Source organism: Mobula birostris, chromosome 15 (genome assembly GCF_030028105.1).
Source record: "Mobula birostris isolate sMobBir1 chromosome 15, sMobBir1.hap1, whole genome shotgun sequence".
In the NCBI taxonomy this organism is placed as follows: Eukaryota; Metazoa; Chordata; class Chondrichthyes; order Myliobatiformes; family Myliobatidae; genus Mobula; species Mobula birostris.
The window spans coordinates 26,384,147-26,408,547 of NC_092384.1; the positions used below are offsets into that span (position 1 = coordinate 26,384,147).

Sequence of the window (24,401 nt, forward strand, 5' to 3'; positions counted from 1 at the left end):
CATTGTGCATTGTGTAACTAAGGGAAGGTTGATCTACTGCTGGCTTTGGGAAGTACAGCTTATTGAAGCGGAGCATCTGCCTGCAGAACAGATAACAGCCAAAGCATAGCCTAAGAACTTGTATAGAAAATAAACTTTGTAAGTTTCAAGTCAAAAGCAACCTCCAGACATTGAGTGGAGATACTTCTCATTATTGCTAGCAATAAAATGTCTCTGAATACATCCACCGTGTTTTTCAGTTCTTTATTATAAGACCTAGCAAAAGGTATGTGACACAACTCACTTTTATCTTCTCAAAGACGATTAGTTACTGACAGAAATGGTGATTTTGCTGACAATGTCCATTCCTTAGATGAATAAAGAGTTTGCCTTCTTCTTTAGGTTTTACAACCAACACACGAACAGCATCAACCACACTTTGCACTGGATTGGTTTTCAGTATACATCATTAAGAACAAAGTCAATACAGCTTATCTATAAATGAATACAGGCAACCCCTGCATTATGGTCTTTTCAATAATACAAATTTCCTTTGCAGAATTCACAAATCACCAGCAGAAAATTTGAGATACAGTATAGAATTTGTTCTCACGTTATTTGTGAATAAAGTAAACAAATACAAAAATTTTTCTAACTAGTGTTTGATGTCTGTACAGATGAAACAATTTTGTTTTACGGATCATTTTCTCAGAAGGCAACACACCTACAACCTGAGCCCTGTAATACATCATGCTTGAAGCCATCTGGAAAATCTCTACAACAAACTCTTAATTTTTCAGATATTTGCAATGAACTCTCATTTTTTGGAAAACTACCCAAAGACCAAACTTTAGTGCATGGATTTATAATTTCTGGATAAGTAACATGCCAAAGCACTGTTTCTATCATTAGTATCTAAATATAAAACCATATTATGCAAGTGTTTGTGAGTACACAGTGTGCGTTATGTATGCTGACAAGGTACATCACTAACTTTTTATAGATTTCTTGGCCTCACTAATTATTTTATCAGTCAGCAATTTAAGAACTATTTGCAACTAAAGAAAACAAAAATAAATTGCACTACTATAGAAATAGTTAAAACAGGTTGATGTAATAATATTGTTATATTATTAACCTTATCAACTTTGGATTGCCACAAATATACAGCTTTAAAGATTTTATATTTTTTGTGTAAGCTTAGCATCACCTCTAATATTATCTGTACTCTGCAAATAACAGTCTATAATATAAACTCTGGAAGTTTTATAAAGCTTTGGTAAACTTCAGTTTACAAAACTGTCCATTAGAAGTTACCCTATTTACATGTACTGTGAAATATTTACATTATCGGTTCAATTCCAGGACCTGAAATAAGAATTCCAGCAATATTCATACTAATTTTTGCTGGACAACTGGGGGGAAAAAGAAAGTCTTTGAGGTTAGCCAATCATGACAATTTATTTTCTGGTCCTGCACCTTCCAATGTTACTCTGAACCCCATCACAGCCAGCACATTTCTGTTAATAAAACATGAGAAGCACACAAAAACTTGGTGCAGCACTTCCAAATAGTGTCAAAAGCACCATTACATAGATGAAATGTTAAATCATTTGAGTGAAATTATGCAATATCAACAACCTGTATTGCTAACTCTATTTTATTCATGTGCTGGCTAACCTGAATATCTCAGCATTTGCTATATTCTGATTTTTATTGTTATTGATACTCAGAATTCATATTTAACACTGCTCATTTGAAGGCAGATAACTAGACACAGATCCAGGACTGAACACAAGAGATTCTGCAGATGTTGGAAATCTTGAGCAACATACAGAAGACACCGTAACAACTCTGCAAGTCAAGTAGCATCTATGAAGAGGAATACACAATTGACATTTTGGGCCAAGACCCTTCATGAGGACTGGAAAGGAAGGGGAAGATGGTAGGTGATGTGAAACTAGATGAGGGAGAAGGTGGATGGGTGGGGGAGGGGGATGAAGTAAGAAGTTGGGAGGCAATATGTGGAAGAGGTAAGGGGCTGGTGAAGAGGGAATATAATAGGAGAGGACAGTGAATCATGGAAGAAAGGGAAGGAGGAGGGGAACCAGAGGGAGGTGATGGACAGGGAAGGAAGAGAGGAATGAGAAGGGAGTCAGAATGGAGAAATGGGAAAAGAGAGAAGGGGTGAGAATTGATTCCAAGATAGAATATGGGAATAAATTTGTTTTTACTGTGCAATATTTCTCCCTGCATAAGTAACTATAAAGGAAACTTAGAAAATATACTAATAATGATTTATACTCCCAATATCTAGTTTGCAAAACTGCCAGTGCAGCAGTTACAACTTAGTAAAATGCTCATTTACCAAGAGATTATGAACGGAAGTTTAAAATCCTTCTTGCTCAGGTCAAGCTAAAACAGACTAAAAATAAATGTTCAGCTTAGTTTAAGGGACTGACATGGTCTTCAAGATGTGTCAGAGATTCCATTACACTTATGTGTTGAGTTACAAAACAACACTGACTACACTTAATTGGCTGTAAAGCACTTTACTAAATTTAAAGTGTACAACTATGAATTCTGCATCCACCATCCCTTTAAAAATAGAGGTTAAATGGTATTCGCCTTATTTAAAAACAGATCAACTCTTAGTTGTGATCAGAGGTACGCATCACAAATATTACCACCTATGAATTATACATCAGAATCAGATTTAATATCAGCGTATGTCATGAAATTTGTTAACTTAATGGCACAGTGCAATGAAATACATGATAAATAGAGAAAAAAAACTGAGTTACGTTAAATATAATCGAGTAAATCTGCAGATGTTGGAAATCCAAGCAAAACACACAAGCCACCTCCGCCTGAAACGTCAACTATACTCTTTTCCATGGATCTGCCTGGCCTGCTAAGTTCCTCTAGCATTTTCTGTGTGTGTTGCTTACACCAAGTATATACATGTCTATTAAGTAGCTAAGTTAAATAAGCAGTACAAAATGACAGAAATAAAGAAGTAGTGAGGTCGTGTTTGTGGGTTCAGTGTTCATTTAGAAATTGGATGGCAGAGGGGAAGAAGCTGATCTTGAATCACTGAGTACGTGCCTTCAGGCTGTATCTGACTTCCCAACAGCAACAATGTAAAGAGGGCATGTCCTAGGTGATGAACACCGCCTTCCTATAAGGCACCACTCTTGAAGATGTCTTGGATACTACGACGGAGGCTGATACCCATGATAGAGCTGACTAACTTTACAAGTTTCTACAACTTATTTCGATCTTGTGCAGTTTTCAACACACCCCCTTACCAGAATGTACCCCACTAACAGAACGAACAGTCAATCACTATTAAATTCACAGTCAGAAAACTGAGAAGTTAAGATTTTTTTTAAAAACACCTTAAAAGGTGAAAAGATTGGAACATGTACATTTTGGTAGATCAATGTGGTTTGCTTGGAGATTAAAGCAATGTTGACACTTGCTGTTAACCTCAAAAGAAAATAAACCACATTGATCTAGCAATCTGTAACAGGGGATGGAGTAAGAGCAGCTATTGTCAGGTAAAGCTCAGAATGATCCCTGAATCTCGCAAGTATTGTCATCAAGCTAGGGTGAGCACCTAAACAGATAAAATTCCCATAAACAGAAAAAAAAATCTAAAAATGCATATATTTTAACTATTTAAAACTTTATGCACAAAATAAAAGTTGAAACCCACACAGAGAAAGGTAAAACAATTTAAAGGATTAGAATGCATCGCATGTTAAAATGAAGAATTGCAACCTGCATACATATCTGTAAATATCCAGTTGCCAAATGGTTCTGTACGTGCTTATTTAATGTGATCAGTCTCAGCCTTTTTGAAGTCGGTAAATGGCAGAATCTCAGTAATTAGCAAACGTTAGTATACCTGGGCTTGAGCCTCTTAAGGCACAGAAGCCACTCTGAAAACAGGCATGTAGAAAAATAAACACAAGAGATTCTGAAAATTGATGCTGGAAAGCAAAAATGTTAAGAGTTCCCACCCAGTGTTGCACTTTACTGCTCCTTGTGCATATAGAATTCATTTCACTCTTGTATCTCATTTTTAGTTCTTTCCAATTAAATGCTCAGAGGACCTTGAGACTTTACCACAAACATCATGCCCTAGCTACCACCTGCAACCTGCTTGCTAAACCACAGCCCACACTGAACACTGTTTGCTTGAAGCTGTAATGGAAGCAAAGGATCAGAACATATTCTAGGCAAGCACTAATTAAGGCAGTCATGTTCTGATTGATGTAGCTGTGCTAGGGTCAGATGTAAAGAAAAGCAATATGTAACCTCCTCACCAGATTCCCACCAACCTATCTTTTTGCAAATAAATGTACCCATGATAGCATTAAACTGACAAATGTACTCATTGTGAAGTAGATGTCATTTCTACCATAACAGCATATGTTAATACATAGTATGGTATGAACAAAGTACTTAAGTGGGATAGACTTCAAACACTTAAACCAGCATGCAAGAACATTCATGATGCACTGTGCCACAAGGTGAAAACTGGTAACTGATACAATCTGAAACTTCATAGTCCAGTGTACCTCAGCTAGCAGACTGATCCAGTTTTCAGTGTGGAATGAACAAGCAACTGCCAAGGACAGCTTCAGAAACAAATCTACTACCAAACAGAACCACTTATATGTTAAGCATCAAAAGTAGGTTACAGACAGCTCTCTAGCTCCAAAACCAAAAGATCATTGCAAAACTCTATACCATGCACATCTCGGTGACAATTACTATGGACACCACAGAATAGGAAGATCCACTTTGATAATCCACCTTCAACCACAGAGTAACACAAGACACACAATGGCGTGATGATTGTGAATCTCTAACTCCAAAACTGCAAAGTGAACAATCCTACCTGACCTCCAGTATCCAACCAAATGACTATTACTATGATGCAGAGAAACTAAATCCACTGAACAATAAAATATGTCAAAGCCTAAGAGTACAGATACTGTTCACCCAACTGCTCTGCAAGTTTTGCTTTGTATAACAAAAACATGGGAATAGCCCATGTGACCTACCCACAGGAAAATAGTATACATTCATTGATGCCAATTAACATCCATCACCTCCTCAGTAATAATGAAGGAAAGCATTCATTTCACCATCAAGTTAACCTACATTCACTAATAATTTACTCACTAATAACTTTCACACAAAAGACTCAATTCATTCCTGCAAAACCTGTAGGCAAGTCAAGATTCAGATATGGATACAAGCCAAACACTGAAAAAAAAGAGAAGTAACAGTCTTCTTCGTGAACTTGGCATCTACTCAAGGGGGTCATCAACCAAACTTAAGTCAATAAGGACCAAAGGAAAACATTCAACCCAAGTCCAGAACACAACAAACTGTGCAAATGCAAATATAAATAAGTAGTGATAAATAATGAGAGCATGAGATAATGAGATAAAAGGTCCTTAAAGTGGGATCATTGGTTGTAGGAACATCTCAATGATGGGGCAAGTGAGTGTAGTTCTCCCCTTTTGTTCAAGAGCCTGATGGCTGAGGGGTAGTAACTGTTTCTGAACCTGGTGGTGCGAGTGCTGGGGCTCTTGTACCTTCTACCTAATAGCAGTAGCGAGAAGAGAGCATGTGCTGGGAGGTGGAGTTCTCTGATGCTGGATGCTGCCTTCCTCTGACAGTGTTCAATGTAGATGTGCTCAAAGGTTGGAAGGCTTTACTTGTGATGTACTGGGCCAAATCCACTACCTTTTGTAGAACTTTCCATTCAAAGGCACTGGAGTCTCCATGCTGTCGCCTTCCAGTCGGCTTGACCTAATCTAATCTGTCTCATTAACAACGCATTATCCCCCTCACAGAACTGCCACTCACTGGAAATTTTTTTTTGTTTTTCGCACCATTCTCTAACTCTAGAGGCTGTTGTGCGTGAAAATCCCAGAAGATCAGAAGTTTGAGATATTCAAACTACCTCTTCTGTCATCAACAATCATTCAACAGTCACTTAGATCACATTTCTTCCCTGTTCTGATGCTTGGTCTGAGCAACTGAACCTCTTGACCATGTCTGCATGCTTTTATGCATTGAGTTATTTCCATTAATGAGGTGTATAGGTGTAACTAATAAAATGGCCACTAAGCATAGATATGATTGAGCAGCTTCTAGAGAACTTTAGTATTCAATTCATCATTCTGCAAACATTTACAACTCCCCCCAAAAGAGAAATTAGCTATGTCTATGCACAGGAGGACCCAGATTCATGCTTTATACTTTATTGTTGTCAAACAATTGGTACTAGAACATACAATCATCACAGCGATATTTGATTCTGTGCTTCCCACTCCCTGGATTACAAATATTAAATATTAAAAATAGTAAAAATTAGTAAATATTAAAAATTTAAATTATAAATCATAAATAGAAAATAGAAAAATGGAAAGTAAGGTAGTGCAAAAAATCCGAGCGGCAGGTCCGGATATTTGGAGGGTACGGCCCAGATTCGGGTCAGGATCCATTTAGCAGTCTTATCACAGCTGGAAAGAAGCTGTTCCCAAAACTGGCCATACGAGTCTTCAAGCTCCTGAGCCTTCTCCCAGAGGGAAAAGGGACAAAAAGTCTGTTGGCTGGGTGGGTCATGTCCTTGATTATCCTGGCAGCACTGCTCCAACAGCATGCGATGTAAAGTGAGTTCACGGATGGAAGATTGGTTTGTGTGATGTGCTGCGCCGTGTTCACGATCTTCTGCAGCTTCTTTCGGTCTTGGACAGGACAACTTCCATACCAGGTTGTGAGGCACCCTAGAAGAATGCTTTCTACAGTGCATCTATAAAAATTAGTGAGGGTTTTTGGGGACAAGCCAAATTTCTTTAGTTTTCTTAGGAAGTAAAGGCGCTGGTGGGCCTTCTTGGCAGTGAACTCTGCTTGGTTGGACCAAGTCAGGTCATTTTTGATATTGACCCCAAGGAACTTAAAGCTTTTGACCTGTTCCACTTGCGCACCACCGATGTAAATTGGGTCATGCGGTCCGCTACTCCTTCTGAAGTCATCAACCAATTCCTTCGTCTTGCTGACGTTGAGGGATAGGTTATTGCCTTCGCACCACGCCACCAGGTTCTTAATTTCCTCTCTGTACTCAAATTCATCATTACCCGAGATACGGCCTACAATTGTTGTGTCATCAGCAAACTTACATATTGAGTTTGACGGAAACTTTAAACATAGAATGAAAACAAGGAAATTCTTGTTATAGGAAATGGCTGCTTGGCTTATCTTATGTCAACATTTGTTCTTAAAATGTAGAAAACAAAGGGCAGAATGGGTGAATATCTTTACTAAACCTGTCCAAATTCATTCTTCCAACTATTTTATTCAAAGATGTAGAATTTAAAACATAACTGAAAAATAAACAATCCTCACGACATATTTTAGTTTTGAAATTATGTTGGCTTCAAATGAAGGTCATCTGAAAGTCCAGGATTAGGCATTAAACAAATGAAAGAAATTATGTAAAAATATAAAGCCCCAAATTAGAAATGAACTTAGTAACATTGGCCCTTGCCTGTACCAATCAAATAATTATTTATTAACAGAATATTAAATGCCAAGACACTAAAACTACTGGAACAGCAGCTGCTAGGAATTCAACATAGCATTAATGTAACCTATCAAAACCAAGTACATAAACACAAGATGCAAAAAAGCAAGCATGCAACCTTAAAAACAGATTCCCCCTGATAACAGCATAGGAGAGCATTATATTGCTTGAATAGATGTACATCAATTTGATTTATACTCCTGCATTGTTCAGTTCTAGCTAATTGATCTAGCTGCTGCTCAAGTATTCAACTGCCTTGAACCCATCATTCCATACGGAAATTCTCTCAGGGACTCAAATGTAATCATTACCATCATTGAAAAATGTTATGTAAAATTGTTCATCAGTATTCTCATGAACTCATTGCACCCAAAGCACATGCCTTTCAATCCTTACACATTAGCGAAAGACCACATTGCTTATATCAGAAGCTCGTAGGGACATCGGCCAGGGGTAAACAAAACTGCATAACTATTACCTGCATGACTCACTTGGCATCTCTTGCTATTAAGCTTCACTCTAGTATGACAGCAAAGAAACAATTTTCATTCAGCCAAAATCAACACAATGAATTATCCTGCTTGCAGGACCTTGCTGTTCTACAATGTTAACTCTGAAAAAGTAACAGTGTCTCAGTTTCAAATAATGTATCAAAATATTTTTCCACATACTCAAAACCTAGTTCAATTTATAATCATGCCATTTTTTAAAAATTATACTTGAAAAGCTCTTCAGAACATTACATGCACAGTTTAATCATCATATATAATTGTGGTGTGACAAACATTTATCTGCAGCACATAGTAAAGACATTAGTTTTGCAGTAAGGACTTAAGACTTCACAGTTTCAATACATCCATTCATTGTACACATTCCAAAAAAGTACGGGTTAATAGATTAATTGGTCACATTGGTGTAACTGGACAGCACAGGCTCATTGAGTCAGAAAGGGCCTGGTGCCATGCTGTATCTATAAATAAGAAAATAAACATTGAATTATAAAGATATTTTGGAACAGATAATATATACGTAAATACACATATATACAGTGGTATGCAAAAGTTTGGGCACCCCTGTTCAAAATTTCTGTTACTGTGAATAGCTAAGCGAATAAAAGATGAACTGATTTCCAAAAGGCATAAAGTTAAAGATGGCACATTTCTTTAATATTTTAAGATTACTTTTTTATTTCCATCTTTTACAGTTTCAAAATAACAAAAAAGGAAAAGGGCCCAAAGCAAAAGTTTGGGCACCCTGCTTGGCCAGTACTTAGTAACACCCCCTTTGGCAAGTATCACAACTTGTAAACGTCTTTTGTAGCCAGTTAAGAGTCTTTCAATTCTAGTTTGGGGGATTTTCACCCAATCTTCCTTGCAAAAGGCTTTTCGTTCTGTGAGATTCTTGGGCACTGCTCTTGAGGTCTATCCATAGATTTTCGATGATGTTTAGGTTAGGGGACTGTGAGGGCCATGGCAAAACCTTCAGCATGCACCTCTTGAGGTAGCCCATTGTGGATTTTGAGGTGTGTTTAGGATCATTATCCTGTTGTAGAAGCCATCCTCTTTTCATCTTCAGCTTTTTTTTTACAGACGGTGTGATGTTTGCTTCCAGAATTTGCTGGTATTTAATTGAATTCATTCTTCCCTCTACCAGTGAAATGTTCCCCGTGCCACTGGCTACAACACAAGCCCAAAGCATGATCAATCCAACCCCGTGCTTAACAGTTGGAGAGGGGTTCTTTTCATGAAATTCTGCACCCTTTTTTCTCCAAACATACCTTTGCTCATTGCGGCCAAAAAGTTCTATTTTAACTTCATCAGTCCACAGGACTTGTTTCCAAAATGCATCAGGCTTGTTTAGATGTTCCTTTGCAAATTTCTGATGCTGAATTTTGTGGTGAGGACGCAGGAAAGCTTTTCTTCCTTGAAGGTCATATCCGTGCAGGTGTCGCTGCACAGTTGAACAGTGCACCGCCACTCCAGAGTCTGCTAAATCTTCCTGAAGGTCTTTTGCAGTCAAATGGGGACTTTGATTTGCCTTTCTAGAAATCCTATGAGCAGTTCTCTCTGAAAGTTTTCTTGGTCTTCCAGACCTCAACTTGACCACCATTCCTGTTAACTGCCATTTCTTCATTACATTAAGAACTAAAGAAATGGCTACCTGAAAACACTTTGCTATCTTCTTATAGCCTTCTCCTGCTGTGTGGGCATCATTTATTTTAATTTTCAGTGTGTTAGGCAGCTGCTTAGAGGAGCCCATGGCTGCCGATGGTTGGGACAAGGTTTGAGGAGTCAGGGTATTTATAAAGCTTTGAAATTTGCATCACCTGGCCTTTCCTAATGATGACTGTGAACAAGCCATAGCCCTAACAAGCTAATTAAGGTCTGATACCTTGGTAAAAGTTATCTGAGAGCTCAAATCTCTTGGGGTACCCAAACTTTTGCATGGTGCTCCTTTCCTCTTTTTCACTCTAAAATTGTACAAAACAAAAATAATACACTAATCTTGCTTAAAATGTTGAAAAGAATGTTTCATCTTTAACTTCATGACTTTTGGAAATCAGTTCATCTTCTATTCACTTAACTATTCACAGTAACAGAAATTTTGACCGGGGTGCCCAAACTTTTGCATGCCACTGTATATAATTGTACACACATGCACATATATACATACACACATACATGCTCACGCACACACACTATAGGTACATACATATACAAGAAAGACAGGAAAATGAAACTGTAGCCAAGACTTTAATGAATGGCAGAGTGAAGATGTCTGATAGAGACAAAATAAATTAATAAGTTAGTGCAAACATAACAAACTACAAAAAAAGGTACAGTTATTATAAACAATACTTGTTCTAAAAAGTATTTCACTCTCTTAATTGCCTTTGAGGTGAGGCTAAGTTAGTATTAATATCATGGGCACTTAGAAAATCCTTCAACATTCAGTACTAGAAAGATGTGTCAAGGTCAAATCCGCAACTAATAATTTTATAAATAATCAGAGCTTAAAAAGCAAAGGACAAACTGATGGTGACAATAATTTTAATACAGCCCAAGAAATTCAAGAAGCACTGCTTATGCGTACTGATCATCTATTCCATGGTATCTGTTTGAACTTAAACTTTATCCAGTGTTTCATATTACTACTGAATTTGCTTAAGCAGTGTAAACTGTCCAAGGAGAAATAATACGATGTCAACATCTGACATTGAGCCACTTCTAAAGGTAGAGCTATGGTGAGATGGAAAAGTCTAAAGGGCCATCTAAAGCACAAGATCTAAGTAATTAAAGGAGAATTGACAATTTCAGAACAATTAAAATCAAGAAGCTGCAGGCAACCAAAATCAGGGATACACACAAGAGAGTACCAGAGCAAGCTAAAGGCTTAATTCAATTAGCCACGTGCAGTGTATCTGTGTCAGGGACTGAATGCCATCACAGATCATAAGCTGAAACCAGGAGCAATCCCAGGCAATGAAACATTTCTACTGGATTAGCTCAATACCCCCTAGAGCCGTTTTGGGCAGGCAAGCAAACTTTCACCAAAACTCATCCCACCATCACTATTCGATCCCATACATATAGAGGCAGGAGTCAGATTTGCTTTCATGAAGATTAATTCTTGAAAAGTGGCCATCCCAGATGGAATTCCATGGACAGATTCTGAAATCATGTGCCAATTAACTGGCCATCATCTTTGTTGACATCCTCACCCACTCACTTCAAAAGACTATAGTCTACATCTGCTTCAAGAAATATCCATCATTGTAGTCTCCAAAAGTAGTAAAAGCGTCTTGTCACAATGATGATTGACTAGTAAATCTAATATTAACCTTAGGAAGTGCTTTGAGAAATTGGTAACAACCCACATCAGTGCCAGCTTCCATGACAATCTAGATTCCTTGCAATTTGCATAAAGGCAAACTAAAGTTATGGAGAGCATCATCGCCCATGCACTATTTTCAACTCTGGGCTCTGGATCATAGAAACATAGAAAATAGGTGCAGGAGTAGGCCATTCGGCCCTTCGAGCCTGCACCGCCATTTATTATGACCATGGCTGATCATCCAACTCAGAACCCCGCCCCAGCCTTCCCTCCATACCCCCTGATCCCCGTAGCCACAAGGGCCATATCTAACTCCCTCTTAAATATAGCTAATGAACTGGCCTCAATTGTTTCCTGTGGCAGAGAATTCCACAGATTCACCACTCTCTGTGTAAAGAAGTTTTTCCTAATCTCGGTCCTAAAAGGCTTCCCCTTTATCCTCAAACTGTGACCCCTTGTTCTGGACTTCCCCAACATCGGGAACAATCTTCCTGCATCTAGCCTGTCCAATCCCTTTAGGATTTTATACGTTTCAATCAGATCCCCCCTCAATCTTCTAAATTCCAACGAGTACAAGCCCAGTTCATCCAGTCTTTCTTCATATGAAAGTCCTGCCATCCCAGGAATCAATCTGGTGAACCTTCTTTGTACTCCCTCTATGGCAAGGATGTCTTTCCTCAGATTAGGAGACCAAAACTGCACACAATACTCCAGGTGTGGTCTCACCAAGGCCTTGTACAACTGCAGTAGTACCTCCCTGCTCCTGTACTCAAATCCTCTCGCTATAAATGCCAGCATACCATTTGCCTTTTTCACTGCCTGCTGTACCTGCATGCCCACTTTCAATGACTGGTGTATAATGACACCCAGGTCTCGTTGCACCTCCCCTTTTCCTAATCGGCCACCAATCAGATAATAATCTGTTTTCCGATTTTTGCTACCAAAGTGGGTAACTTCACATTTATCCACATTAAATTGCATCTGCCATGAATTTGCCCACTCACCCAACCTATCCAAGTCACTCTGCATCCTCTTAGCATCCTCCTCACAGCTAACACTGCCACCCAGCTTCGTGTCATCCGCAAACTTGGAGATGGCTGCATTTAATTCCCTCATCCAAGTCATTAATATATATTGTGAACAACTGGGGTCCCAGCACTGAGCCTTGCAGTACCCCACTAGTCACCGCCTGCCATTCTGAAAAGGTCCCGTTTATTCCCACTCTTTGCTTCCTGTCTGCTAACCAATTCTCCATCCACATCAATACCTTACCCCCAATACCATGTGCGTTAAGTTTGCACACTAAGCTCCTGTGTGGAACCTTGTCAAAAGCCTTTTGAAAATCCAAATATACCACATCCACTGGTTCTCCCCTATGCACTCTACTAGTTACGTCCTCAAAAAAATTCAATGAGATTCATCAGACATGATTTTCCCTTCACAAATCCATGCTGACTTTGTCTGATGATTTCACCGCTTTCCAAATGTGCTGTTATCACATCTTTGATAACTGACTCCAGCAGTTTCCCCACCACCGACGTTAGGCTAACCGGTCTATAATTCCCCGGTTTCTCTCTCCCTCCTTTTTTAAAAAGTGGGGTTACATTAGCCACCCTCCAATCCTCAGGAACTAGTCCAGAATCTAACGAGTTTTGAAAAATTATCACTAATGCATCCACTATTTCTTGGCCTACTTCCTTAAGCACTCTAGGATGCAAACCATCTGGCCCTGGGGATTTATCTGCCTCCAATCCCTTCAATTTACCTAACACCACTTCCCTACTAACAAGTATTTCGCTCAGTTCCTCCATCTCACTGGACCCTCTGTCCCCTACTATTTCTGGAAGATTATTTATGTCCTCCTTAGTGAAGACAGAACCAAAATAATTATTCAATTGGTCTGCCATGTCCTTGCTCCCCATAGTCAATTCACCTGTTTCTGTCTGTAGGGGACCTACATTTGTCTTTACCAGTCTTTTCTTTTTTACATACCTATAAAAGCTTTTACAGTCAGTTTTTATGTTCCCTGCCAGTTTTCCCTCATAATCTTTTTTCCCCTTCCTAATTAAGCTCTTTGTCCTCCTCTGCTGAACTCTGAATTTCTCCCAGTCCTCAGGTGAGCCACTTTCTCTGGCTAATTTGTATGCTGCTTCTTTGGAATTGATACTATCCCTAATTTCTCTTGTCAGCTATGGGTGCACTACCTTCCTTGATTTATTCTTTTGCCAAACTGGGATGAACAATTGTTGTAGTTCATCCATGCAACCTTTAAATGCTTGCCATTGCATATCCACCGTCAATCCTTTAAGTGTCATTTGCCAGTCTATCTTAGCTAATTCACGTCTCATACCTTCAAAGTTACCCCTCTTTAAGTTCAGAACCTTTGTTTCTGAATTAACTATGTCACTCTCCATCTTAATGAAGAATTCCACCATATTATGGTCACTCTTACCCAAAGGGCCTCTCACGACAAGATTGCTAATTAACCCTTCCTCATTGCTCAAAACCCAGTCCAGAATAGCCTGCTCTCCAGTTGGTTCCTCGACATGTTGGTTCAAAAAACCATCCCGCATACATTCCAAGAAATCCTCTTCCTCAGCACCTTTACCAATTTGGTTCACCCAATCTACATGTAGATTGAAGTCACCCATTATAACTGCTGTTACTTTATTGCACACATTTCTAATTTCCTGTTTAATACCATCTCCGACCTCACTACTACTGTTAGGTGGCCTGTACACAACTCCCACCAGCGTCTTCTGCCCCTTAGTGTTACGCAGCTCTACCCATATCGATTCCACATCTTCCCGGCTTATGTCCTTCCTTTCTATTGCATTAGTCTCTTCTTTAACCAGCAACGCCACCCCACCTCCCCTCCCTTCATGTCTATCCCTCCTGAATATTGAATATCCCTGAACGTTGAGCTCCCATCCTTGGTCACCCTAGAGCCATGTCTCTGTGATCCCAACTATATCATAATCATTAATAACAATCTGCACTTTCAATTCATCCACCTTATTACGAATGCTCCTTGCATTGACACACAAAGCCTTCAGGCGCTCTTTTACAACTCTCTTAGCCCTTATACAATTATGTTGAAAAGTGGCCCTTTTTAATGCTTGCCCTGGATTTGTCGGCCTGCCACTTTTACTCTTCTCCTTAGTACTTTTTGCTCCTACCCTCACTTTACACCCCCCTGTCTCTCTGCACTAGTTCCCATCCCCCTGTTGTGAACTAACCTCCTCACGCCTAGCCTCTTTAATTTGATTCCCACCCCCCAACCATTCTAGTTTAAAGTCACCTCAGTAGCCCTTGCTAATCTCCCTGCCAGGATATTGGTCCCCCTAGGATTCAAGTGTAACCCGTCCTTTTTGTGCAGGTCACGCCTGCGCCAAAAGAGGTCCCAATGATCCAAAAACTTGAATCCCTGCCCCCTGCTCCAATCCCTCAGCCACGCATTTATCCTCCACCTCATCGCATTCCTACTCTCACTGTCACGTGGCACAGGCAGTAATCCCGAGATTACTACCTTTGCTGTCCTTTTTCTCAACTCCCTTCCTAGCTCCCTATATTCTCCTTTCAGGACCTCATCCCTTTTCCTACCTATGTCATTGGTACCTATATGTACCACGACCTCTGGCTCCTCACCCTCCCACTTCAGGATATCTTGGACACGATCAGAAATATCCCGGACCCTGGCACCAGGGAGGCAGACTACCATCCGGGTCTCTGTTAATTGTTATTAGTCCTGGACATCCGGATCGCCTTAATAACAATACACGACAGGATGTTATTCGCCGATTACAGCTCAGCCTTCAATATCATAAATACTTAATAAATTAATTGTTATTAGTCCTTGGCATGTGTGGGAAATGGCTTCTGGACTTTCTGATCTGCAAATATCAATCATAGCATTTCATCTACCCCAACTCTCAAAACTGTGGCTCTCTGGGGTTGCACACTCAGTCTCCAGTTCATCTCTCTGTATACCCATGACTACATGGCCAAAAACAACATCAGCTCAATCTTCAAGTTCACTGATGACACTACTGTTATAGGTCGGATCAACAACTATGATGATAAGAACATGAAAGAAATTATAGTGTCAGAACAATGGCATAGCTCTTAATGTATGACTAAGAACCTAAGGAAGTGCAGGGGTGAGGACAACCCAGTCCTCCTCAATGCCACTGCTGTAGAAATAGCCAATAGTTTCAAGTGTCTAGGCATACGTAACACCACTTCTCCTGGTCCCTCCACACTGATCAAGAAAGCACATCAACACACGTACTTTTGTTGGTATCTGAGAAGATTCAGCTTGTCCACTAGGATTCTCTCAAACTTTCTGCAGCACGTTTGTAGAAGTATTCTAATTGATTACATCTCAGCTTAGCATGGCAACTGCTCTGCTGTGGACCTCTAAACCACTGCCGAGTGCATTGCATGCTCATTGCTTCCTTCCATCCAATCCATCTTCAAGGTGTGTTGGATCAGAAGGCTAATGGTACATCAATGATGCCTGTCACTGGCCACTCACCTTTCTCTCTGGAAGGCACAGCAGACTGAAAGCCCAAATGACCAGATTCAAAAACAGCTTTGTCCCCACAGTCACCTGTCTGAACATCTTCCACATCTCTCTCCCAGTGATGCTGCCACACTCCTAAAACCTCAAATCTACTTTTTCCATAATTGTCACTGCAGCATCTCTTGTTGCATTATTCAGTCTGCATTACTGCACTTCGCACTACTCCTTTACTTTCCACTCATCACTGTATTATTATTACCATGTATACCATTTACTCTGAGCTTCACACGAGCAAAGAATTTCATTGTACTGTCATGTATTTTACAATAAAGTAACCTTAAGTGGACAAGGAGAGATCACATAGAAGTTTAGAGCTGGAGAAATTTACAAACATGGGGAACGAATAGACAACTGAGATGAAGTTCTGGAGGATAGGCAAACCAAACCTGATGCAAAACTCAAGCAGAATTTTGCATGAGCTGACTTACAGAAATACAAAAGAGGGCCAGTATATACTATAGTACGTATATACCACTAGCTACACCAAGACACAAGAGATTGCAAATGCTGGAAATCTAGAGTGATACACAAGAAAGTGGACCAATCACAAACGAGAAAAAAATCTACAGATGCTGGAAATCCAAGCAACACACACAAACTGCTGGAGGGACTCAGCAGGCCAGGCAGCATTTATGGAAAAGAGTACAGTCAATGTTTCGGGCCTGCTGAGTTCCTCCAGCATTTTGAGCGTGCTACAAGAAGGTGGAACTCAGCAGGTCAGGTGTCATCTGGGGAGGGAAGTAGACAGCTGACATTTTGGGTTTAGATAAAGGGCCTCAAGTCAAAGTTCACTATCTATTTGCCTCCACAGACCCTGCCTGAACTGCTGAGCTCCTCCAGCCCCTTGTGTGTTTCTAGCTACATCACTGTGATGCCCATGTTCAATACTTTTAATTCTCTTTTTACCCTTTCTTATTGAATCCCATACTAAACTAACTCCCAGTCACAAAGACAGATAGCTTGCAGTTACCTAAGATTCTACCCCAGGGCTCAGACGCTACTCCATTGTCCTCAAAACCATTAATACAATCAAAGCCACTGAAGAAAATCAGTGGTTAAAGTCATGGAATACATCACGTTCCATTTGCAGTAAGGCCAAGACTTCCATTTAAAAATGAATTTATGCTGTGTCCAAAATATAACATTAGGAAACAAAAAAATCATTAGCAATTATTTTTAATTACCTCTCTGAAAACTTGCATCCAATAGCAAAAAAAATAAGTGAAACAGAATGGAGGGAAAGAGCTATCGATACACTTGTGGATAGATAGCACATGTTCTCCAAATACCTTGACCTGGGACAGTTCCCTTTCCTAACATCCTGACCAAAAGGCTGCAGTCAGTAAAGACAGACAGCAACACCTCTGCCACAATTATCCTCAACACAAGATTGCATCCTCAGCCCCCAGCTTACTCCCTATACATCACAACTGCATGGCTAGATTCTGCTCTAATTTCATCTTTAAGTTTGAAGACAGCACACTGTTATGCAGCAAATCTCGAAAAGGATAAGTCAGAGTACAGGAAGGAGGAAAGTGGCATGGTGTCATGACAACAAACTTTCCCCTCAATAGCAGCAAAACAAAAGAACTGGTTGTTGACTGGAGGAAAGGGAGAGGGGGTGGGTGTGCACTGCAACCCTGCTGTCTACATCCAAGAGTGCTCAGGTTCTGAGTGTTGACAGCTTCAAGTTCCTAGGAGTGAATATCATCAACAGCCTGCCTTGGGCCAACCACAATACCATGACCAAAATGGCACACCAGCATCTCTAATTCCTGAAGAGGCTAAAGATATTTGGTATGTCCTCTTTAATCCTCACCAATTTTTATCAATGCACTATACAAAACATCTTATCTGCATGGATCATGATAATTGCTCTGTCCCAGACACAGCACATCACAGAAACCAGCCTCCCATCCATGGGCTCTGTTCAAACTTCTCAATAGCTCAGTGAAGCAGCAACATAATCAAAGACCCCACCCATACCAAACATTCTCTCTTCTCCCCCACCTCCCTCAGGCAGAAGATACAAATAGCTGAACACATGCACCACCAGACTCAAGGACAGTTTTCACTGTTGCAAGGTCAGTGAATGGTCCTCAATACAATAAAATAGACTCTTAACTTGACAATCTACCTCATAATGGCCTTGTACCTTATTGACTGCCTGCACTTTCTCTGTAACACTTTATTCAGCATTTTGTTATCGTATTTTCCTTGGACCACATCAATGCACTGATATGATAGAATGATCTGTATTCATGGCAGCAAAACTAAGTTTTTCCATCGTATCCCAGAATGTGACAATAAACCAAATGTACAATCTTACTCAAAATCTATGGCGTACCAATTTTGTGTGAAATAGACATTAATCTTTACCACAATTCATTTAACTAAACCAAAATTAAAAGTAAATTTCTTCTAATGTTCACCTTTATGTGCTGAATTAGATGAAGATTACAGAAGTCTGTTTGTCTTTGTCTTCCAAAAAGCACCACAGTAGCACAACACTATTACATTCTGGGGCACCTGAGTTCAGAGTTTAATCTCAGCATCTACTGTAAGGAGTCTGTACATCCTCCCTGTGGAATGTGTGGGTTTTCCCCAGGTACTCTAGTTTCCTCCCATAGTTCAGACATACCAGATAGACAAATTGGTCATTGTAAATTACCCCGTGTTTAGGTTAGGATTAAATTGGGGTTTGAGGGGATGGTGGTGCTTGAAAGGCCAGAAGGGCCCACTCCACGATGTTTCACTAAATAAATAAAAACATAACACCTGATGAAGACAAGAAAAATTTACCTAGTGGATAATAAACCTGTAATCTATCATCGCATGTCAGCCCACTGAAAAATATCTGGAGATTTATACTGGGGGAGTAGTATAAACACAGACATCGCATAGGTTCACACATGAACTATATTTTCACAATAGCCAACTCACACTAGTTCAATATATGTCACCTCAACAATAAGTTTATAATTTAGTGTACATGAAGCCTAATGATCTGCACTTTGTCACAAGTATATATACCTATTGCTTTTTTCATCATTTTAACAGCTTAGCAACTTCAAAGTACAGACACAATCCAGTAACAACCAAGAAATATCACTGAATTTCTATAAGTGACCTGACAAACAGAATAACTTATGCACCATTCAACACAAAGATTACCCTGATGCTTAGTTGCGGCAACTCACCAATGATATCAAAAGATCACTAGAGGTTCAGGACAAATACCAAAACAGGTATAGTTAAAAAGAGCTAATTACACATTTGCTTTGGAATTGTATTAAATCACAGATGTTACTGTAATTAAGTATGAGTAAAAATCAAGATACAAGCTGAGCAACTCTTATACAAAATTCCAAAAATCACTGAAATCCAAAAATTTTTTGAGCGCTGACGTGATGTCATAAATGGAAAATTCCATGAGGTGCTGGGAAGACTCCAAGGGGATGCACAGGTCTTTGTGCACCAGACAGTTCTAACAAATTACCTCACATATGTAATGAAAAATAGAAAAACACTGCATAAAACAAACAATGAAGATCGTGTATTGAAAGAATGGATTCAGTGTCGGTAAACACATGTTGCTTCAACTGCTTAATATGCTGCTGATCGTGAAACAAGCAAAGATCTGTCACAACAAACTGAAAATTGAGAATTGGGAGTATTCAGCAGACTGGTTGCAGAAATTTAAGAAAAGGCACAGCATTAAACTGTTAAAGATTTCTAATGATCGAGCATCTGATCACGAAGCAGCAGAGAAATTCAATAATCAGTTTACCAAGATCGTTGTTGATGAAAAGTTAACACACTGAACAGCTGCATCAGTACATATGTGTAATGAAGAACTGTAAGGCAAAGACTTTAGCACTTAAATTCAGTGTTGGAAATGATGACAATCCCAAGCTATCTCATTACATATTCCAAAATCCAAAAAAATCTGAAACACTTCCAGCTCCAAGCATTTCGGATAAGGGGTACTGAACCAGCACTTCAAAAAAAAAATTACTTATATCCTACAAGGCATTCTCCAGCTCTAAACTCTGAGGAATGTACTGTACCAGGACCGAGGGCATTGGCTTTAGTATTTAAAGAGCTGAATGTAATACACCAACATCCTTGGCATTTTGCACAAAAGTAGATGTTTTTCAAAGTGGTTAGCATTCACATTCCATTAACCATGCCTAAGAAAGATTTAAATAGCTTGTTTCATTGTCAGAACATGTCCCAAAATTGAATGACAGGTAATAGATTCAGTGTGGCAGTTGCTTGGCAGCTTGGGAGTTTTACACTTGAGATCTCAAGTGAGTAAGTAATTTTGAGAAAATCTGGTAGATTTCTATTTGTTCACATACAGTAAAAACATAACTGGAGGTCTTGCTGCGGCAAAAGGAATGCTGACATGAAGGATAAACACCTCCCACACATGAAGCCACTAAGCACAAAGATCATAAAATATAAACAGTAAAAAAAAGGCTCTACCGCTGAATGAAGGACAGCCTTAGTGGGTAAAGTGGTTGATCACATAGAAGACTTCAAAAATAATGCACCATGATCACAATATTGTACCAATGACAATGAGAACGTTCACGCTATTGCATGGAAAAGAGTCAGATTTGACCTGTTGGGTAGATGGACAGTAAAGTAGAACATAGAAAGAAAATGGAAGTTGGTAATAGATCAAAAATATGTGCAAAGGAATTGAAAATGGGTTAATTATGGTGTTTTATGTAAGTAAATGGGTTGATGAGTGAAAAGATAGAACCATCAATGAGTGGTCAAGACATTTTGCTGAGTTTGTCAGGAAGTAAGGATCAGCTACACTGAGATGGTCTGCCAGAGAGAAAGAAACAAGACTTCAACACAATGAGATGCAGATATAGAGCTTTACAATCAAAGTGGGAGGGATTACAAGGGCTGGATTTTGGAAGGTGCTAAACAAATCATTTTCAACGATGTCAAAAATAAACAATTTCTTCAAATTTATTAGAGAAAAAGGTAGAGTACACAGCAACCTGGTAGGTAGTTTTATAGAAAATAAATTTAGGAATATTTTCAAGGTAAAGATGAAGTAGAAGACAGTTTTGTAGAACAGCTGGTGCTGATGGTGATTTTTTTTTTAGTCACCTTAGATACGGATGACCAATTATGTGTCAGGTCCATTGACATGTACATCCAAGACCAGAAGTAAAACTGGGATGGAAGTCAGTGTAGGTTTACCTTGGGACAAGGACATTGAAAAATACCCTGAGAGCATACTACATCCTTTGACATATTAAATATTTTTGACTATCATGAAGGTAAGTTTGCTTCATTTTAAAATGGAAATCACTAAACAAGTGCAAAATGTCGGAAGGATTTTATACACACAGTCAACACTGATGTGTCTGCACATTTACTCCAATACACTGGAATTAATCAAGGAACACTCATGCAACCACATTCAAATAATGGGTTACTTAATTGCAGAACCTTTGTTATACCATACTTTAACACTAATCACTTACCTCTCCTGAGTAACTATATTTGCCCTTCAATATCTGCCTGTACAATCGAGTGCGATTATCATCTTCAAAGGGCATGGTTCCACTTAATAAAATATAAGAAACCACACCCAATGCCCACATGTCAACAGAATTTGTGTAAGGCTTCCTCACAAGGATTTCAGGAGCAATATATTCTGGGGTGCCACAGGTTGTCTTCATGAGACAATCATCACCTTTCTTTCGAGTGCTGGCTAATCCAAAATCTGTAATCATAATTTTAGAATCAGCTCCTGGATGATAGTACAGCAAGTTTTCAGGTTTCAGGTCTCTGTGCGTGATGCCTAGTATGTGCAAATATTTAACTCCATCAAGAACCATTTGCAACACTTTTGTGGCATCACGTTCAGTAAAAGAACCTTTGGCTATAATCCTATCGAAAAGTTCACCTCCAGTAGCAAGCTCCATTACCATATACACTCGCTCTTGAGTCTCAAATACTTCAATCAGTTGTATGACATTGGTATGCCTCACCCTCCGGAGGACATTAAGCTCAGACTCGCACACTTCCCTGCCTTCCTTGTACTTTGTCTCAATCAGTTTTATTGCATAAGGCTGTTTGGTGCTTTTGTGTTCCACTCTAACCACACGACTGAAACTCCCTCTACCTATCAGTGCTTTGATGTCATACTTCGCAGTCACTCTGGGATCAAATTTAGCACGATATTTAGCCACTTTATTCCTCCTAGGATCGTTTTGCTGGTCCCAATGGCCACTCTGTTGGTAAGCATTAGTTTGATGAGGCGGGGGTGCATCATTCTTGTTCCGATTCTTGATGGTATTGTCTTTAATAAAGTGCTTATATTTATCTACATTTTGGCCGGTGTATGGCTCCACAGTTTTGACGAGATCCAAATGAAAGTTTTTAGTTGGCTCGGGAAGCACTTTGCTTGTCCCGCAGCCCATTACTTTCTGCTGTTGCTGGACCAGGAAATCATTTCATCCCTTCATCATCATCCAGCTCCTTGTCTACCTGCACCTTGATTCTTCCTCTGCAACGACACAGTACGTGTTTCAAAACGCGTCCAATAACCATACTTGCAAACGAGTTCCCTGTAGAATAGAAACATTCTTTCAGGTTGGCATTTAAATTGGTTTCATAAAACGGTTTAAACAATGGCAGTGCATAAGCTGGAGAAACCGATAAAGATCTCAATCCCTCGCCTACAACAGAGGGTTAAAGATCCAGGTGGTGAACCCTCATCTCCTACCATCAACTCCACCCCTTAGCCTATTGTTGGAACAGCCCCTTTCCAAGCCCCACCACCTACCCTGCACAACCGAACCCAGGCCAATCTAACTGACACGGCCCCACACAGCTAAGTCCAGCCCTACTTCATTGTTCCAACAGCCCCTTCTCAAGACCACCGTCAGCCCTGACACGGCATAGACTAGACTAGACTAGACTAGACTAGACTAGACTAGACTAGCCCAGCCCAGCCCGGCCCGGCCCCACACTATTCAGCCTAACGTCCCACAGACCCCCGCCCTGCCCACCTGACTCCGCCGAAAACCCTTCTCGCAAACGCAACCGGCCGCTCTCGCTATTGCGGTCACCGCCAGCGCCAGACGCGACATCCCACACTCGGCGCCCGGGCCTCAGCGTCGCTCGATGGCTCGCACGGAAAACCGAGCGCCGTCGCGAACTTTCCTTGAACTCAGGCGCCGCGCTGACCAACGTCACTTCCCGTCAGGCACCGGCCAGACTGAGCCGCGTGCCCGCGGGCGGGTCGCGAGAACGCGCTTCTCTGCGGCGGATTCGCTCGTCCTCGTCGCTCGTCAGGGTGGGTGATTCTGCTGGTCTTGCAAAAACAAAACATGCACGTCAAGCCAGAAAAACAGAACAAGAAAGATCATTTTAAATTGCTTAGTGTTTTTTAATATCTCATTTGCAAATGTTTTACATGAGAGGTAAAAATGTGTGATTGGTTGTGAGAAGAAAAATCTGAGAATACTTGCAAACAATGCAATCAGTTAAAAAAACGGATTTGAAAAGTTGCAAGCTTGCTGCTGGCTTACACATCTTGACAAATTATTTAAAAGGCACCCGTTAGTCTTGCGAGACCATGGATCTGTGCCTGGAAAGCCTTCACTCTCCAGGGCACAGGCCTGGGCAAGGTTGTATGAAAGACCAGCAGTTGCCCATGCTGCAAGTCTCCCCTCTCCACAACACCAATGTTGTCCAAGGGAAGGGCATTAGGACCCATACAGCTTGGAACCAGTGTCGTCGCAGAGCAATGTGTGATCAAGTGCCTTGTTCAAGGACACAACATGTTCCCTCAGCTAGGGCTCGAACTCACGACCTTCAGGTAGCTAGTCCAATGCCTTAACCACTTGGCCATGTGCTCACATGTGACGGATTATGTCATTGCAATACTATAAACAAGGTTGCAGCACCAGAGAGATATCAGGAACTGCTATGTATTTTGCTTCATGGAAACATGGCTCAGCCCACAGTTTTGGACACAGCACTGCAACCCAGGGCTTCACCATTCACCTCAAAGACAGGACAACTGGGTCTTTTAAAGATAGAGGATGCTTTACATAGCAGTTGTATCTTAATCCTGCTCACCCGATCTGGAAAATCTAGCGGTCAAGTGTCATCCATTTTATCTGCGAAGGAGTTTTCTGCCATCATCTTAGTAGCGATGTACATTCTACCTCAGGCCAATGTCAGGGAGGCATAGGAAGAGCTGAGCACTGTGATCAAAAATCACGAAACAGCACACTATTAATGCTTTCTCTATCATTGCTGGCGCGTGGTCAAATGGTTAAGGCATTCGTCTAGTGATTTGAAGGTCGCTAGTTTGAGCCTTGCCTGAGGGAGTGTGTTGTGTCC

General features: G+C 40.3%; 1 protein-coding gene across 1 annotated transcript in view; it reads right to left on the minus strand.

Annotated features, from left to right (window-relative positions):
• Positions 1–23,238, minus strand: part of pskh1 (protein serine kinase H1) — a 40,846-nt gene extending 17,608 nt beyond the window's left edge. Inside the window, exons 1-2 of the mRNA XM_072279487.1 lie at positions 23,060–23,238; positions 21,527–22,615 (exon numbers count right to left, since the gene is read on the minus strand). Coding sequence (XP_072135588.1) covers positions 21,527–22,468 — 942 coding nt within the window. The 5' untranslated portion in view covers positions 22,469–22,615; positions 23,060–23,238. The remainder of the gene's footprint in view (positions 1–21,526; positions 22,616–23,059) is intronic.
• Positions 23,239–24,401: the final 1,163 nt, after the last annotated feature.